Source organism: Aquarana catesbeiana, linkage group LG01 (genome assembly GCF_042186555.1).
Source record: "Aquarana catesbeiana isolate 2022-GZ linkage group LG01, ASM4218655v1, whole genome shotgun sequence".
Taxonomy (NCBI): domain Eukaryota; kingdom Metazoa; phylum Chordata; class Amphibia; order Anura; family Ranidae; genus Aquarana; species Aquarana catesbeiana.
The window spans coordinates 861,860,593-861,880,526 of NC_133324.1; the positions used below are offsets into that span (position 1 = coordinate 861,860,593).

At 44.3% G+C, this 19,934-nt stretch overlaps 1 protein-coding gene across 1 annotated transcript in view; it reads left to right on the plus strand.

Annotated features, from left to right (window-relative positions):
* ADGRA3 (adhesion G protein-coupled receptor A3) overlaps nt 1-19,934 on the plus strand; it is a 104,933-nt gene that overhangs the window by 53,300 nt on the left and 31,699 nt on the right. The window contains exons 5-8 of the mRNA XM_073609322.1: nt 3,825-3,896; nt 8,440-8,600; nt 15,296-15,509; nt 17,950-18,114. Coding sequence (XP_073465423.1) covers nt 3,825-3,896; nt 8,440-8,600; nt 15,296-15,509; nt 17,950-18,114 — 612 coding nt within the window. The remainder of the gene's footprint in view (nt 1-3,824; nt 3,897-8,439; nt 8,601-15,295; nt 15,510-17,949; nt 18,115-19,934) is intronic.

Below are 19,934 nucleotides of genomic sequence, written 5' to 3' on the forward strand. Positions count from 1 at the left end.
TTGGTTTTGGGTTTTATATCCCGCATCAATGCAAAGAGGGGGACCTAGCCCAAAACTAAGGTGGTAGAAAAATAGACAAAATAATTTAATTGGTAAACATTCCCTAACTTTTGCCTTTCTCTAAAGTGTTTCACATTCATTTTTGACTTGTAAATTGGTTCTTCCAAAAATGTTTTTAGATTCATTATGTGCAACACGACTTATGAGTAGAACAAATGTTTACCAAATGTGGGGAAACTATGAAGGAAATGCAGATGATGTGGTTTCCAAGCATTCCAGTTGGTATTACAGTATTTACTGGGTAACTAAAGCTGAAGCTGGCTCAGTTGTCTAAGGCTCAGTTCACAATGCTGCGACTTGGGATCTGACTTGTGAGACCTCAAGTCGCGTGACATGTGATATCCCATTTTAGTCGATGAGAGCTGTCTTTATTAGCGCTACTGAAGACTTTAGAAAAGGTTCCTGTACTACTTCAAGGCAACTTCTATCCGACTTGTGCCCATAGACTTTAATGGAAGTTGCCTCCAAGTCAGATCCCCAGCTATATCGATGTGATTTGGATCCGACAATACATGAAGATTACTCAGGCATTTCCTGAAAGTCGCTTCCAAGTCGAATCAAGTCGTACTCAAGTCACTAGCAAATCTCCAGGAAGTCACCTGGCAAAGTCACACTGTAAGTCATGAGACTTTCACGTCGCGGCAGTGTGAACCGAGCCTTAACATCAGATGATTGTGTGGATGAGTTTATCTAAAGGTGTCCATAGTTTGTTGGTAGGGTATTTTCTCTCCCTTGCTGATAATCATCTCCTGTTTGCAAGGAAGGTTGCATATTTCAGAATAACCATGGTGGAAGTTGTAATCTTACAGCAGCTCTGTATTTTTTGTTTTTGTGGTTCTCTTCAAAATATCAAACTCCCCAGAGCAGTTGATGGACACAGCTGTTGCACCCACAACTTATATGATATGTTGTCCGGTAGTCTGATCTGCCTGTGTATAGACAGTTTAGAGTAAAACGGGGCTTTGCCCATGCCGCCAGGAGTTAAAGCAAAGCTTGGTGACCTCCAATGAGAACAGAACGTTGGCATGTTTAGTAGACCTAAAGATACAAGCAGGAAAGGGTATGTGCAAATCTCAACTTTTTGTGTAAAACTCTCCACTGCCCCTCTCACCTACTCCCTACCTATGGATTAGTGAGGCTGCCCATCATATTAGAGTACCAACAGTAGGTGGGAAGGGGCAGGACCAAGCCCAAACAGACAAAACATGATTCTCCCCAGTACACTTGCTAGCCAATAAAATACAAATTACACTGTATAAAAATCAGCATTTAAAGTGATTGTAAAGGCTCGTTTTTTTTTTCCTATAAAAATAACAAACATGTTATACTTACCTGCCCTGTGCAGTGAATTTGCACCTCTTCTGTGATCCTGGCCCCTCCCTATTGTTCAGTGCCTTCACAGCAAGCAGCTTGCTAAGGGAGCCCCCGAGCTGAGTCACAGCTCCCTGTGTCCATTCAGACACGGAACCCTGACCCCTCTCACCCCTGATTGGCCAGCTGACTTTGACAGCAACGGGCGCCAATGACGCCGCTGCTGTGTCTCAGCCAGTCAGGAGGGAGAATCTCAGACTGCTTAGACACTCATGGACATCGCTGGACAGAGAGGGACCTCAGGTAAGTATTTGGGGGGGGGGGGGGAGTGCTGCACACACAAGCCTTTTTATCTTAAAGGTATTGTAAACCCTTGTTTTTTCACCCTAATGCAGGGGTAGGCAACCTCGGCCCTCCAGCTGTGGTGAAACTACAAATCCCATCATGCCTCTGCTTCTAGGAGTCATGCCTGTGATTGTCAGGGTCTTGCAATGTCTTATGGGATTTGTAGTTTCAAAACAGCTGGAGGGCCGAGGTTGCCTACCCCTGCCTTAATGCATTCTATCTGAAAAACCTTCTGTAGTGTAGCAGCCCCCCAGAGCCCCCCCTTTTACTTACCTGAACCCGATCATTCCAGCGACGAGCACAGCAGCTCCAGTCACTGTCTCGGGTCCTCATTGGATAGATTGATAGCAGCACAGCCATTGGCTCCCACTGCTGTCAATCAAGTCCAGTGACACGGGACTCGGGGGTGGGGCCGGAGCCGGGTCCCGCATGAGTGCCCCCTTGGAAAGCGGCTCTCTGAGAGGGCACTTGAGAAGGAGGGGCCAGGAGCGCTGCTGGGGGACCGCAGAAGAGGAGGATCAGGGCCGTTTTGTGCAAAACCCTTACACAGAGGAGGTAAGTAGGACATGTTTGTTATTTAAAAAAAAAAAAAAAAAATCTTTACAATCACTTTAGTGCATAGAATGCATTAAGATAAAAAACCTCTCTGCCTTTACAACCCCTTTAACTCTAGTCTATGAGAGCCTCCAAATTGGAGCATATATAGTAATGGATACATTATAGCAGGTATGCCTGAAGGCAGCCCATTACTCCTTAAAGCCACACCCAGTGTGTCCCAATGCCAATTCTAGCAAGCTAAGCAAAGATTGGCATACTTCCCCTGATCGTGCACACAATATGTTACTCTATCCATTTAGCAACCGATATGGACTGCCGGGTAATCTCTCTTTCCATTATTAAACTCATGGTCCCAAGTGATCCTGCAAAGCTACCAGCGGGCTTCCAGTGTGGACTGCGAACCGAGAAATGCAGCGAGCCCTGAACTTTCAACCGATCGAGTCATACAGTGCGGTGACAGGCTTTGTACTGCATTGTAAAACACCTGTCAACACGAGGACACACAGAAAATAGTTTTCTCTGTGTCCCATTCACACAGCAACGCAGCCCAGACCTGCACTTTATTGCAGTGTGCTGTACAGAATTGCACGGCACAGTACAGCAGCATGAATTAAGTTTGTACAAAAACAAAAAAAATGGGAGCTGTGTGTGATGTGCTCACTCACACAGTACCATAGGTGTGCGCAGCCTATTGTATTAGGGTGTGCACCTCAAAGCTCCAACACATATGCCTTTGTGACATATTAACCGCCTCTTCCCCTCTCATCATCCTAAAACAATGGGGGGGAGCAGGTGAGCACACAGGGGGACCTGGGCAGCAAAAAGAAAAGGAACTGGGACAAGAGGGGTGGCATACATTGGTACCAATCCCCTGTAATTTCCTCCCGTGGCAGCTGAATATCTGCGAGAGGAAGAGGACGAGAAGCCTACTTTCAGCTGCTGCAGAAGAAAATACAGATCGGTCCCTTAATTTCCACTCCAGCTGCCTAACCTGTCCAGGTTCTGGGGGTCGGCAAGTAAGGATCGTGGCTTACCTGTCACCTGCCCACAATTGATGGGTTGCCAACTCCAGGATTAGGGTGTGCCCAGGCACACCTGGCACACCCCTTGCGCACGCCTATGCACAGTACACTGCCCCCTGCCATGGTTGGGAACAGACAGCCACCAGAATGGTAAAGCGCTCTGGGAGCTGTCCCTTCTTGTGTGATTTCCCTTTACACTGCTTGAATTTGAAAAAATGCATCTAAAGCCCCATACACACTATCAGATTTTCTGCTGATTTTTTCCTGCAAATTTACCAAAACCATGTAGTGCAAGGTCCTGCCTGATTGCATACAAATTGAAACGCCTAAGGTTTGACCTCATATTATATGGTTTTGGTAAATCTGAAGGAAAAAATCAGCAGAAAATCTGATAGTGTGTATGGGGCTTTAGAATGTATTCATGATTACAGCGATGCATTAATTTGTGTTTTATATATGTGTGCAGTTTGCCTTTAAATGTAGTCTGAATATAACCTATTCCTAATGTTGTATTATATTTTCTTCCAGCAATCTTTCTGGGAATTTATTTTCCTCGTTGGCGCAGGGAACATTTGCTAACCTGATTGCCTTAAAGTCATTGTAAGTACTATTCTGTGGAACATTTTATTTATGCATTTCACACTATCTATCTATCTATCTATCTATCTATCTATCTATCTATCTATCTATCTATCTATCTATCTATCTATCTATCTCAGAACATTCTTTACCCAGTGCGGTTAGTCATATTCCATTCGTATGGGAAAAAAAGCAATGGGCAGCACCCTTTTCTTGGGTGCCGGTGAATAAAGCCATTGATGAGGGTAGATTGGGGGGGAGGGGGGGGGGGGGGGTAGTACATACATTATGATGACAAGGAGGGAGATGAACAATTGGGAAGCCTTGTTTGCTCTGTTGGGTTTGCAGGTGCCGTATGATGTTTTGGCTGTGTACATTTTATTTTGTGTGCAGTATCCATGGCATTCTTTCTGCTGTATTCAAGCCTAGTGAGGATCACAGAGGAAATATCCATTGCAGACAGCTGTTACACATTTTAAAATCAATTTAGCGTGAAGAAGCAAGCACTGTGACCCTGGGGCTTGTGTGCCGTGGCTTCTCTCTGACCTACTTCCCTGCCAGCATTGTGAATGTGTGCACGAGCCAAAGGCATACCTGAAACACTGGTTTCGGTTATACTGAGTTACATTTAGTGGATATTCAGTGGAATGTGACCAGTAAAGTATCCACCACTTCAAGGGGTCAACAGTACCACGTGTGTGTCTTTTTACAACTTCCAATTTCATGCAGTGCTGCAGCCTGCAATGGAACTATGTTCAAAATGTTCTGTGCCTTTTCTTCAGATAGTTTTATTTGTGTGTGTTCAGGGGTCAGGCCACACACTGATTAAAATTCAGTCAGTCCCCCTGCTGACCTGGTTGTATTTTGATCAGTGTATGGCCAGCTTAAATGGTTTTAAAGGAAACACATTTTTTACCTTAATGCGTTCCCTGCATTAAGGTAGAAAAATGTTCCAGTAGTCGTATCAACCCCCCCACCCCCCCCAATATACTGCCCTCCCCATCTCAGTCTTCTTTCTCTATCCCGCGCTGAGCCCATATGCAGTGGTCTGTTCCTTCCCTCGCAGGACACAGAGGCAGCAGCCATTGCCTCCTACTGCTGTCAATCAAATCATGTGAGGAGGGAGTGGGAGGGAGGGTCTCGGCCACATCGTGTGTCTATGGATGCACTCAGCCCAGCTCAGGTGCGAGCCCACAGGTGGGTCCCCCCATAGCAAGCGGCTTGATATAAGGGCACACCCAGAAGAGGAGGAGCCAAGAGCCCCTGCAAGGGAACGCCAGAACAAGAGGTTTGGATAAGTATAACATGTTTATTGATTTAGAAGAGAAAAAAAAGCCTTTATCCACAACTCCAGCTACATCACTAACCTTGTCTAAAAATATCAACCAAGCCGCTCTCTTCGGTCCTCCTAAGACCTCCCGCTCTCTTGTCACCTCCTCCCATGCTCACCTCCAGGATTTCTCCCAAGCTTCTCCTATCCTTTGGAACTCTCTACCCCAATCTGTCCAACCTAATCTATCCATCTTTAGACGATCCCTGAAAACCCATGCCCTTTAAAGAAGCTTATCCTGCTTCTAATACTGTTTTTTTACTTTTTCCATTAGCTCATTCCCCACAGTTATTGCCTTTTGTATCACTTGACCCTCCCTCTTAGCTTGTAAGCTCTAACGTACAGGGCCCTCTGAATCCTCTTGTACCAAATTGTATTGTAACTGTAATGTCTGCCTTCATTTTGTAAATTGCTACGTATACTGTTGGCGCTATATAAATCCTGTATAATAATTTACAACAGTTTTAAAATCTTAATTGACTAATAGTTGTTTCCAGTGATGAGACAAAAATAGTGACTGTATAAAGTAGACATTCACCGCCAAGGTTCAGTGCAACCCTGGTGAATATCCACACATTATTAGGGGTTCCTTGAGCTGTGCATAGTTCCAGAGTCAACCCCACTTGGCAAAGCCAGCAGCATGACACCAATACTCTTTTTAGCTGTCTGTAAGGGTAGAAGTCTGATCACCACCATAATGGTTGCTTTACTCCTACTGACCACCAATGTGAGGGGGATTTTCCTCAATGACCCCCGATTAATTGGTTTTAAGGGTTAGTTCAGGGTTACTGAAGATTTAAACATTTTATTAGGGGTTCATCTGGGGTAAAAAGGTTGGGAAAGGTTGATAATATGTATGTGGTCATCATGCTTCTGTTGTCCCTCACAGTGTGGAACTGGATATTCCTACCAGCATATATATGTGGTCGCCGTGCTGATAAACTACAGAGTATTTACCTAATCTGATCAATTCACCCAAACCAGGGCATATTTTTCCTTAGTTATCAAGAGGATTTGTTATCTGCTGGGTTTCCTCAGGTTCCTGGGATTGGCAGATCTCTCCTGACCTCTAGTATGGCTGTCACAGGCTTAGCTCAGGAATTTAGTGAATTGCTGGTGAGTCCTGTTGGACTTAGCCCTACCCAGAGGTGCCAAATTACAGCATTTTTTCTAGTAGATTATGAATGGATCACTGCAGCAAGAAAAGCAATAGTTAGCACAACACATCTGTGACCAGGATATGGGGAGATCTTGTCCTGGGTCCCAGGAGCAGGAGTCTCCGAGATTTCTAAACAAAGGGCCAGTTTACTGTTCTGCAGACTTTAGGGGGACCGGACTGTGACCATTGGGAGTAGAATGTGTACTGGTGTCAGTGGGAGTAAACAGTGCATTTTTGGCATTCGGGGGATAAATAACGCCCCATCATTGGTGTCAGTGGGAGGGATAGTGCCCCCTCCTTGGTGCCAAATTGGAGAAAAAGTGCCCCATTATTGATGTCTGTAAAAGGAATTGTGCCCCATTGATGGTGTCAGTGGGAGTAATAGTACCCCAAGGGCCGTATAAAGGCAAGCAAAGGGCTGCAGTTTGGAGACCACTGTCCTAAAGATATAGACCTTGTGGGGATCAAACTTCACCCAGTTTCACCAACTATTGAAGGATCTAAATGAAAAAGAAATAATTTTAATTTACGTTAAGGCAGATATTTGCATTTGTTTAAGCTTAAAGTGGTTGTAATCCTCAGACATGAAATGCGAACAAAGCATATCCCTCTATAGTGTGTCCTTGTCTCAATTAAAGTGATTGTAAAGTCTTGTTTAAAAAAAAAAAAAAAGTGTATATAAACAGACATGTTATACTTGCCTCCTCTGTGCAGTTGGTTTTGCACAGAGCAGCCTGGATCCTCCTCTTCTCGGGTTCCTCTTTGCTGCTCCTGGCCCCTCCCTCCTATCGAGTGCCCCCACAGTCAGCAGCTTCCTATGGGGGCACTGGAGCTGAGTCACAGCTCCGTGTGTCCATTCAGACACAGAGCCCTGACCTGGCCTCGCCCCCTCTCTCCCCTGATTGGCTAACTAACTTTGACAGCCATGGGAGCCAATGACACCGCTGCTGTGTCTCAGCCAATCAGGAGGAGTGTCCCGGATGACTTAGACATTTGTGAACATCACTGGACAGGGATGGGCTCAGGTAAGTAATTAGGGGGTGCTGGGGAGGCTGCTGCACACAGAATTTTTTTTATCTTAAGAGCCCTTTCACACCGGGCCGCCCATAGCGTCGGCTGTAAAACGCTGCTATTTATAGCGGCGTTTTATCGTCGGATTAGCGGCGCATTTCGGCCAATATCGGGGCGCTTTTACCCCCCGCTAGCGGCCGAGAAAGGGTTAAAACCGCCCGCAATAGCAGCGTTTTGCCGGCGGTATCCCAGCGCTGCCCCATTGATTTCAAAACACACCGCTCCTTCACCGCTCCAAAGAAGCTGCTGGCAGGACTTTTTTTAACATCCTGCCAGCGCAGCGCTCCGGTGTGAAAGCCCTCGGGCTTTCACACTAGAGACAATGCTGCAGCTGTTTGAGGGCGGATTGCAGGCGCTATTTTTAACGCTATAGCGCCTGCAAAACGCCCTCGGTGTGAAAGGGGTCTAATACATGGAATGCATTAAGATAATAAAACCTTCTGCCTTTACAACTCCTTTAAGAGCACTAAGAGTAATTTCTGTCTGATGCTTCCTTCCTCTGTTAGCTGCATGAAACACTTCTGACAAGTTTTCCTGACACCATGAGAAAAAAGGTGACGGGGAGGGACCTCCAGCTGATTGACAACCTCAGCTCTGTTCCAGTGTGGAGGGTGGGGGTGTGTCCCTTGCCTCCAATCAAATGTCAGAGCTCTCCTCACTGAGCTTTGCAGAGTGTAACTTCAGCTCCCAGACCCTTTTTTTAACTCTCAGACAAGCTCTACAAATTTAGCACTTTTAACAGCCTGCAGATATACAGGTAAAACTTATGTAGGAGGATTTGTTTCATCTCTGTGTATCATCTGTGGCCAGTCACTTTACTGGGTGTACAACCACTTTTAAGTTTTGAAGGTTTAGGTTTCAAAATCAATCTAGAAATAGAAGTATGGAGTTTTTTCCTGTTAGCATGTATCTTTTTTTTGTTAGCTGGATTCTAAGGAAAGCCTTTATCTAGACCGAGTAGTAATGTGTGGGGATTTTGCCACCTCTTTCATATCCATTTTCAGAGAGTTTCAGACGGATTATCTACTTTGTGACTGTAATCTTCTGTGGATGGTTCGATGGATAAAAGCCAAAAATATAACAGTGCGTGAGACCAAGTGTTCCTACCCCAAAGCTCTTCAAGGACAGCCGATCGCAGCACTGAAGCCAGAACAGCTGACGTGTGGTAACGTATTGTTTTCTAATGTATATTTTACTTTTCATCCTCAACTGTCATTCTTGGGTCATTCTGATGACCTAAAAATTCCACAATACAATCAGCAACTCCATTTGCATGATGGTGTTTTGTCCTGAGACAATGTAGGGCAGCTCTGACTGGACTAGAACATTGCTTTAGGGTTAAAAACAGACTAAGAAAGGTTTACATGTGACATAATTATATAAACAAAGCTTTCCTTCAGAAAAAATAGACCCCTTTTATGATGAAAAAACCACTGAATTTAACCACTTAAGAACCGAGCCTCTTTCTGAGATTTGTTGTTTACAAGGTAAAAACGTTTTCTTTTTGCTAGAAAATTACTTAAAACCCCCAAACATTATGTATATATTTTTTTCTAACACCCTAGAGAATAAAATGGCGGTCATTGCAATACTTTCTGTCACACCGTATTTGCGCAGCAGTCTTACAAGCACACTTTTTTGGAAAAAATACACTTTTTTGAATAAAAAAATAAGACAACAGCAAAGTTAGCCCAATTTTACATATTGTAAAAGATAATGTTACGCCGAGTAAATTGATACCCAACATGTCACGCTTCAAAATTGCACCCGCTCGTGGAATGGCGACAAACTTTTACCCTTAAAAATCTCCATAGGCGACGTTTAAAAAAAGTCTACAGGTTGCATGTTTTGAGTTACAGAGGAGGTCTAGGGCTATAATTATTGCTCTCGCTCTACTGATCGCGGAGACACCTCACATTTGTGGTTTGAACACCGTTTTCATATGCAGGCGCTACTCACGTATGCGTTCGTGATAGGACCTCTTTAGTATGAGATCTGGGGTCAAAAAGACCTGAGATCTTATATTTGCACAAAAATGCAATTAAAAAAAAAATAATAAAATGGCCCTTTAAGAGCTATGGGCAGAAGTGACGTTTTGCCGTCACTTCCGCCCTGCAATGATATTGAGAACGGTGGGGGCCATCTTCCCCTCACTTGTCTCCATGTCAGGCCAGAAGAAGGATCCGATCGTCTGCCACAGAGACCACTTTTATCTTGAAGCGGACCGCCCGCTGAAGAAGAGGATACCAGGATTATGGCAGCTAGCTGCTGCCATAACAACAATGTTCCTCTTCAAAGTACACAAAGGACATGACAGTGGGCGGTCCGAAAGTGGTTAACCACTTGCCGCCCGCCATATAGCAGAATGACGGCGGCAAAGTGGTTTCAATACCCTGACTGGGCGTCATATGTCCAATCACGGCTGATCACGATGTAAATAGGAAGAGCCGGTGATCGGCTTTTCCTCACTCGCGTCTGACAGACGTGAGTAGAGGAGAGCCGATCGGCTGCTCTCCTGACAGGGGGGGTCTGTGCTGATTGTTTATCAGCACAGCCCCCCCTCGGATCCTACCCAGGACCACCAGGGAAGCCGCCCAGGACCACCAGGGAAACCATCAACACTGGACCACCAGATATGCCCCCTAGACCCCCAGGAAAATACTAATCAGTGCCCAGGCAGCTGCCAATCAATGCCCAGGCAGCTGCCAATCAGTGCCCACTCACAATGCCTACCACTGCCAGTGCCACCAGGGATGCCTATCAGTGCCGCATGTCAGTGCCGCCTATCAGTGCCCACCAATGCCGCCTATCAGTGCCCATCAGTGCCACCCATAAGAACCCATCTTTGCAGCCTTTCAGTGCCCATCAGTGTCGCCTATCAGTGCCCATCAGTGCCACCCATGAGTGCCCATCAGTGCTGCCTATCAATGCCCATCAGTGCTGCATACCAGTGCCCATCAGTACCGCATATCAGTGCCCATCGTCAGTGCCCGCTCATTGGTGCCACCTCATCAATGCCGCCTTATCAGTGCCCATCAGTGAAAGAGAAAACTTACTTATTTACAAAATTTTTTAACAGAAACAAAAGCAAAACTTTTATGTTTTTCAAAATTTTCGGTCTTTTTTTATTTGTTTCGCAAAAAATAAAAGCCGCAGAGGTGATCAAATACCACCAAAAGAAAGCTCTATTTGTGGGAACAAAATGATTAAAAATTTAGTTTGAGTACAATGTTGTATGACCGCGCAATTGTCATTCAAACTGCGACAGCGCTGAAAGTTGGTCTGGGCAGGAAGGTGTCTAAGTGCCCTGTATTGAAGTGGCTATAGTAATATATTTTTTTTTTTTTTTTGTCTAAAAATAACAAACATGTTATACTTACCTGCTCTGTGTAATGGTTATGCACAAAGCAGCCCAGATGCTCCTCTTCACTGGGTTCCTTTGCTGGCACTCCTCTCCCATTTCTCCTGCAGAGTGCCCCCACAGCAAGTAGCTTGCTATGGGGGCATCCGAGCCGACAAGGAACCGCGGCTCGGCCCCGTCCCCTCTCTGTCCTCATTGGCTCACTGTCTTTGACAGCAACGGGCACCATTGGCTCCCACTGCTGTCTCAGCCTATGATGAGGGACAGCCTTGGACAGCCAAGTCGAGATGGAGCTCAGGTAAGTATTCGGGGGGCTGCTGCACAGAGAAGTTTTTTTTTTTTATATATATTGCATAGAAATGCATTAGTATAAAAAAACCTTCTGCCTTTAGAACCACTTTAAGATCCATTTAGCTCCACCAGTTATACACATTTATTTATTACAGGTATTTATATAGCACCAACAATGTACGCAGCATTTTACATACTGTTTATTCACATCAGTCCCTGTCCTCTAAGAGTTTACAATCTAAGGTCCCTATCTCTCATATATACCCTGTTTCCCCGAAAATAAGACCTAGCGTGATTGTCGGTGATGGCTTCAATATAAGCCCTACCCCCCAAATAAGCCCTACCCTGTTTCCCTGAAAATAAGACCTACAAGGACTTTAACTAGGACTTATTTGGGGGGTAGGGCTTATATTGCAGCCATCACCGACAATCACACTAGGTCTTATTTTCGGGGAAACAGGGTACATATACAAGGGTCAATTCAGACAGGAGCACATTAACCTACCAGCATGTCTTTGGAGTGTGTGAGAACCCGGAGGAAACCAACGCAAACACAGGGAGGACAATGCTACCTTCATGCAGATAGAGTTCTGACAGGATATGAACCGGGGACCCCAATGCTGCAAGAAAGAAGTACTAACCACTAAGCCACTGTGCTGCCCAACACATGTGCAAGAATTTTGAAGGACTGGGAACTGTCTGTGGCCACTCACAGAGACAATATGACTCCCGCTGACTTCACCAGATATTAACTTAAAGTTTGAACTCAAGGCACAAAAGAAAACGTTTAATGCAGGCATGCATTAATCAATACAAACATTATTAAGGGCTGGGTCACACCAGGAATAGCATGTATGTTTCTGTGCGATTCACATGCAGTGCGATTTGAGCGCATGCGTTTTGAATCACAATAGCCTGAATCGCACTGGACCACACTACTTTAAAAATGCCCTGCAACCAGATCGCATGGTAATTCTGTACCATGCAATCTGGTACAGGCAAACGCACTGCATTTGCATCCTACGTTTAGGATGTCGTAATCGATGCATCCTGCGTTTAGGATGTCGAGATTGCAACTGCAGCGTGTTTTGAACATGGTGAGGGAAACGCGAACAGAACGCAGGTTTCCCACATAATCTGGTGTGAACGGGCCTTAAACCTAGTGTAAGTACCTGAATTTGACTTGGTATCGGCTTTTTGCAATCATCTGTACAGCAGTACTGGGAGAAGAAGGGGCAGCAGTAGGGTACAATCGCTCTCTGTTGCATGCACATGTGCTGACCAGGAGAAGAGAGCAGAAGGATGTCCTCATTAGTGTTTTGCTGCTCCTTTACACCTGTTTCATACAGGCATTACGTTATATATAAGAGCAGTGTGAACAGAATACTTTGACAAGGCATTAGCAGAGCTTTCAGAAAGCATTGTTGAAGCCTTGAAAGTACCATTAAGCTCCAGTTTTTAAATGTTGAACACAGATCCTAATCACAATCCCAGCATTGGGAGTGCTGATTGCCACTTAAAGCAAGCTGCTAGCAGGCTTCAGCAGGCTTTGAACAAGCACTGAAGCTCCTGTGTTGTACATATAGACATTGTAAATAAGTCCATTAAAAAGTCCTTAAATGGCCACATGATCATAAACTGCATCTGCGGCAGCCATCCTAGAGCAAGCTAACTCTGTATACAGAAAGAGGGCAGCGCCTCCTAAGTGCAGTATTATGTGAACATTTATTAACACACAGGTCTTCATATTCGAGACATATTCGGGAAGGCGCACTCTCACCAGACCCAGCACTACAGAATAATTAATATTACTCTGCAGATCAAATACTGACACTGCACCTAGGCTTCTAATATTCTTTTATTAATAAAGAGATGGACTTTATTTTAGGTGTAGTCCAGAGCAGCAATTTTAGGCATTGTAGTGTATCACAGCTGATTTATGATTGGTTGCCCCTTTTGTTATCCAGGATATCGTTTTGTTACATTTTTATATATTTACCACTTTGCCTAAGGCTGGCCATAGACAGCTTGAATTTTATCGGACTCCTGCTAAATTGGCTGGAATTTGAGCGTTGGGTGGCCCTACAAGCACCATCTGGTTCAACAAATGTTGATTTAGAAATCGTTTGAGCTGGGTGGAAAATTATTGGTCAAACAACGACTGCATCCTATTAGATGTGGTCACTATTCGGTAGCACCATTGTATTTAGACAGCCACAGGTGCCGCAGCTGCTGAATACAATAGCAAATTGGTTAAAACGATGGACTGAAAAGTTTGTACTCCTTTTGTAAATTATGCCATGGGATGTGTGGAAATCTACAATTTCTAGTAAGGCCAGCCATATGATGATCAAAATTTGATCAACTGCAGTACAACCAGTCTGGCTAGGTTCCTTCACCCGATTATTGTCGGTGGCTATAGACAGCAGAAGTGATTATTGTATTCTGACAGCTGGGAAACCTCCCGGTGTCAGAATACAATAGCGCAGTGGGAGGGATTCCCCCATCGACACAGTCAGCGGTTGAAGGAAGGAAAATTGCATAATCAATGGCTTACCTAAGCCAGTGTTTGTCCACCATTCATATTTGTGGGACAAAGTCCAAAAATAGAGATAGGGTTTTGAATAATGGGGGCTGATGGAAGAAGGTTGAAGATGGATTTTAGGCAATCCCATTAATTCAAGTGATTTGGGTAGCGAGGGTTTGAGTACAACAGGTTGTCAGTTAGGTTTGATTGACCATATCTATTGGGAGGGGTGAACAAGCCTGGTGTTCAGTTTGAGCCTACAGCGTTAAAGTGGTTGTAAACCCTTACATTTACCCAGTGAAGTGACTGGCCTTAGGTGCTACAGAGATTAAACAAATCCTCCTACATAACTAGTACCTGTTTTTCTCCTCTTCATCCATTCAAAGTGCAGAATTTGCAGCTTGTGTGAGAATTCAGAAAAAAGTGGGCTGAGGTTATACTCTGCAGAGCTCAGTGAGGAGAGCTCTGAGAGCTGATGCAATGTGTGACCAAGCTGTGCTGATTGAGAAGCAGCAGGTATGCTTTAAATGTGCACACTAGGTTATTGTAATTAACTGAACAATTACAAGAATGATCTGGTGGTCTTTTATAACAGCATGTTACATTGGGCTTGGTAGATTGAATCACTTGCAGACCTCCTATATCACTCAAGACACTGCAAGCTCTAGATTTCACTGCAGCTGTTTATCTGCTACATTCCGCAAGGCAGTAATGAAGGTGGCATTGTCTCACAGCTGCACTCGCCAATTATTTGTCATTCTACATTATATGAAATCCATCAGAAACCCCCCAATAACATCATTTGCATTCATGTTTATTATACAGGATTGGAAATTCTGAAAGTGAAATCTCAGCACTAGAGTTACTGAGAAGCAGGGGCGTAACTACCACCATAGCAACCCATGCAGGCGCTATGGGGCCCGCAGCCAAGTGGGGCCCAGTGAGGATAAGAGCACAGTCTCCCAGCCAGGGGAAGAGAGAGGAAAGGAAGAGGCGAGCTGTCCGTATCAGCAGAGAGCTGAATTGCCCGATGTAAGAGCCTTCATTAGAACTTCCAGTGTTCCCAGGGGCTCACGTCACATAGCTCCACCTTTTGGCCTGGTGTCTTTGATAGACAGAACGCCGATCCAATGCGGGACATGTGACATCATCAAAGGCGTCGGGCCAAGAGGTGGGGCTATGTGACGATGAGCCCCGGGAAGACAGGAAATTCAAATGAAAGCTATTACAGCGGGCAATCCCGCTCTCTGCTTATCCGGGTGGCTTGCCTCTTCCTCTGCATAGGTGGGGCTGTATGGGGCACAGGCAGACCAGGCTGTATGGGGCACAGGTCACGCTGTATGGGGCACAGGTCACGCTGTATTGGGCACAGGTCATGCTGTATTGGGCACAGGTCACGCTGTATTGGGCACAGGTCACACTGCATTGGGCACAGGTCACGCTGTATGTGGCACAGGTTACGCTGCATTGACACTAGGGCAGCTGTGGGGGGGGGGGGCTGTTTGCAGGGGGGCCCCATACAACATTTTGCTATGGGGCCCTGCTATTTCTAGTTACGCCCCTGCTGAGAAGTATAAATAAATCTGATTTGGGATGCCAACAACCACCATTTTTTTTTTAAATATACTGTAAATGTAAATCTGGTTTTTATTTGATTTGTTTTTTAATATTCCTTTAACAGAGTCTCCTCTTGAGCTTCCATCATTTTTTATGACACCGTCACACCGTCAGGTGGTCTTTGAAGGGGACAGTTTGCCATTCCAGTGCATGGCTTCCTATGTTGACCAGGACATGCAGGTTTTATGGTATCAGGATGGGAAGATCGTGGAGACCGATGAGTCACAGGGGATTTATGTGGAGAAGAACATGATCCACAACTGCTCCTTAATTGCCAGGTATTTATTGTCTCTCTAACAAAATTGTTTTATTCCCACAGAAGATAAGTCATTTTATTGCATTGTTGTCCAGTTGTTAATTGTCTTGAGTTCAAGCGGTGTAGTAGACATTGAGGTTGATTTACTAAAACTGGACAGTGCAAAATCTGGTGCAGCTGTGCATGTTAGCCAATCAGCTTGTACAATTTAGGCCGGCCATACATGGGTCAAATTCCGAAATAATTTTCTTTAGAAAATCTTATCTAAGAATTTTCGTTCGAATATCGCACCATTAGTGGGCCGCAGCAATGACTGATTTTCATGCGGCTATCGAATTTGAGTGATTGGGCATGTTGGAAATTTTTTAAAAAATTAATGATTTTCTAATTAACGATGGGAGAATCATGTGAAAAATATAATCAAAAAAGAAATGCGCATGAAGAAAAGAAAGTTCCCGGAAAGAAAAGTTGGAATTGAAGGCTTGGTTGGTCGAATTTCAAAAATCAATGGTGCACCATCAGATCACAAAACACACAAAATTTCTGTTTTTTAAAAGAAAATTTGTTCGGAATTTGACCCAGGGCCTGCAGAAGCTTTGACAAAAACAACTGGAAGCTGATTGGTTTCTATGCAGAGCTGCACCGGATTTTGCACTCTCCAGTTTTAGTGAATCAATCCCTATAAATGGCTCTGTAGTAGATTTGTTATACACTGATCATCTAGGTATGGACTCCACTACACCTAGACAGGTATGCTGTGATATCTGGCACAAGCCATCAGTATCAGATCCTTTTAAGTCCAGTAAGTTGTGAGGTGGAGCCTCCATGAATCAGACTTGTTTTTCCAGCACATCCCACAGATGCTCAAGTGAAATGAGATCTGGAGAATTTAGAGGCTCTAACTCAGTGTTCCTCAAACCATTCTTGAATTCATCAGACCAGGTCACCTTCTTCCATTGCTCCCTGGTCCTGTTCTGATGCTCACGTGCCCATTGTAGGCATTTTTGGCTGCAGACACGGATCAGTATGGGCACCCTGATAGTTCCGTGGCTATGCAGCCCCATATGCAACACAATGTGATGCACTGTGTGTTCCGACACCTTTCTAACTGAACCATTATTAACTTTTTCAGCAATTTGAGCGACAGTACTCTTTTGGATCGTAGTACACAGGCCAGCCTTCTCTCCCCACATGTATAAGTGAGCCTTGGCTTTACCCTATTGCCAGTTCAGCAGTTTTCTTTCCTAGGACCACTTTTGGTCGGTCCTGACCACTGCAAACCAGTATCATCGCACAAGAGCTGCAGTTTTGGAGATGCTCTGGCCCAGTTGTCTAGCCAGTACAATTTGGCCCTTGTCAAACTCGCTGAAATCCTTACGCTTGCCCATATTTTCAGCTTTCAACACATCATCTTCAGACAACATGTTCACTTGCTACCTAATATATCCCACCCTCCCAGGTGCCATTGTCATGAGATGATCAATGTAACTGACTTTAGCTGTCAGTGGTCATAATGTTATAATTGATGGGTGTATATCTTTCCCACTTTTTGTGTGCGGAAATTACACCTAGAGAAAAGTAAGGTAAAGCCAAACCGTGGGTAGCACAATAAAGGTTTTTTGTCATAGAATGAGAAAGGCCTGGAACTTTGGTTAGTAAATTTCTGCCTGGGCTGGGCCACCAATAAAGACATCCTCCTCATTTCTTAGATACTTGTAGATCTCTGTAAAATATCTGTAGGGTAATTGTTTCTGTCAAGTGGTCTCTCTACAGAAGTCCAACTAGCCCCATGCTGAGTCAGACCCATAGTTCTGCAGTCAGCAAAGCTCATGCTCCCCACTGATTAAAGAGAAGACCACTGCTTTATCACAGTGAGCACAGGTCCGTATGTGCAGCTGCTGGCAAGGGACAGGCTTTTATTCTCAATTTGTTGCCACTTTAGAAACAAAATGAACTGTGAGAGTTAAAACCTATTTTGGCCTTTACTGGCTTTCCCCTTATTTTCTTTTAGGTTTCTCTTAAATATTTTGGGTACAGAAATAGTTTCTGTCTCCTAATACTAACTGCAGGGTACTCTGATTTGACTTTTATTGCTCCATTCTAACTGTTATATTTTATTTACTCTCTTTTTTTTTTTTTTTTGCAACCACCAGGAAACGTGCTCCTTTGCATAGTTATGTTACTGACAGGCCCCTTGCCATGGACAAGCTAAATAAACAACTTTTGCTGTTTAGGTTCATGGTGGATGGCTGTAGGCCACCATAATCATCCAAAATCCCATAAAACATCTGCTTTGTTTTGACGCAGCTGTACTTGTCATGCGTATGCATCAAACCTGAATCTCCCCCCTGGGTGCTCCTGCCCCTTTAAGCCTGAGGGGAGGGTGGGTAGAGCGAAGAAAAACAAAACATATTGCTTTGTCATATGCTTGCTGCTAATCATTGTTGGTCTCCCTTCTGTAGTGCTCTGACAATTTCCAATATTCAAGCTGGATCCACGGGGAACTGGGGCTGCCGTGTTCAGAGTCGGCGTGGCAATAACACAAGGACTGTGGATATTGTAGTGCTGGAGAGCTCTGCGCAGTACTGCCCTATGGAAAGAGTTATCAATAACAAAGGGGATTTTAAGTGAGTGATTAATGAGCTTTTTGTGTAGTAAAATACATTTACAACTATAGGACTAGAAAAGTGCATAATATCATAGAATTTGTTTTTGAATTGTACTATTTCTATGTTTAAAGCAGAGTTCACGCCGCAAAAAAGTTTTTTCAAAAGTCAGCAGCTACAAGTACTATAGCTACTGACTTTTAATAAGGACACAAGGACACTTACCTGTTCAGGGAGCCCGCGATGTCAGCCCCCCCGAGGTCGCTTCGTCCACAGGCTCGGGTGCAGGCGCCACCATTACAACTAAGGGAAACGGGCAGTGGAGCCTTCAGGCTTCACAGCCGGTTTCCTACTGCGCATGCGTGAGTCGTGTGGCGCTTTCTGAATGGCCACCTAGTTTTCTGGGGGACACACAGGTCTCAGAAGGTAGCGGGGGAGAAGAGGATATGACATACTTTGCCGAAGCCCAGCTAGGATGGAGGTACACTTTGTGCTTCTTAAAAGGTAGGAAAGAAAAAAATATATCCAAAAACGAGGGGTGGTCTTTAGTTTAAGACCACCTTGTAAAGTTGCCAAAGCAAAGAAAACCCCCATGATGGACTTTTTAAGCACACCTAATTAAAAATGGAAATATTTTAGAGTATTTCAGTAGGAGATTTTATTAGTTATTAAACACTTTGAATAAAATATTCATATGTATATTTTATTCAATGTGTAACTAATAAAATCTCTTACTGAAATACTCTAAAATATTTCCATTTTTAATTAGGTGTGCCTAAAAAGTCCATCATAGGGGGTTTTCTTTGCTTTGGCTCTAATACTGGATGTGGCACCATAAACTCATAGAATTACCATTCTATTTTTTTACCTTGTAAAGTTGGGTGGAACTTCGCTTTAAGTGGTAACTGGCCACAGGTGGCATTGTAGCGTCATCTGCAGAATGAAAAGAGCAAAGGGGAAATTTAGCAAGATGAAATGTTCTTTATAGTTCAACATTTGGGAACCTTCTGTAAAACAAGAAAAATAAAGCCACTTTGTTGTTACATTAGATCTTTCGCTCACAAAAAAAAAAACATAAAAAATGTATACGCTTATTTCATACCTTGCTGTGCAGCCATTCCCTGCGTGTCCTGTGTTTAGCAACAACAGGAGCTGTATTATCTTGACAACTACATTTATTAAAGAGAAAATATGTTATTCAGATATTAAAAAAAGGGAAACGTCTTATTACTCGCCTGTCTCCCTAATCCATATCTGGTGGAGTACAAAATCTCCAAAGGAATGACTGAAAGTGCACAGTGCACGTTTCAGCCTGGCTCGTAAGATTTTGTGTCTCTGTTGCATCTTCATCAAATTCTTGCTGGCTTGGGCACAAAGGGTCCGATCCAGTCTGCTAAAAAAAAAAAAAAAATTAAAAATAAATGTAAGGGGATCTGTTCTCCTCCTTCTTGGTGGATCGGAGGGCATTCGGGTGTAAACGGAAGGCAGAGTCCATTTACTCCTGGCTGCCCATAGTGCAGAGCTGTCATCCGGTCGCTCTGCCTTGATCAGTGAATAGATCCCCTGCTGATCAAAACTGAGTCCGCCCCTTATAAAAGGGGCCTAAGACTTTTGGGAAGGTGAGGACTGGGGGATACAACAAGGTACATAATAAGCGTAACACCCCCCCCCCACCCTTCTCATCGCCATAACATATGGGGGAGGTATTCTATAGTACAGCAGAGAACTGGACAAGGCTGCTAGGGATTTCAGTGGGTGTTGACAGCCCACTGCAGAAAGTTTGGAGCGGAATGCATTTCCAGTGGGTATTTTCCTGTACTTGCAGTGTTTTTATAGGGATA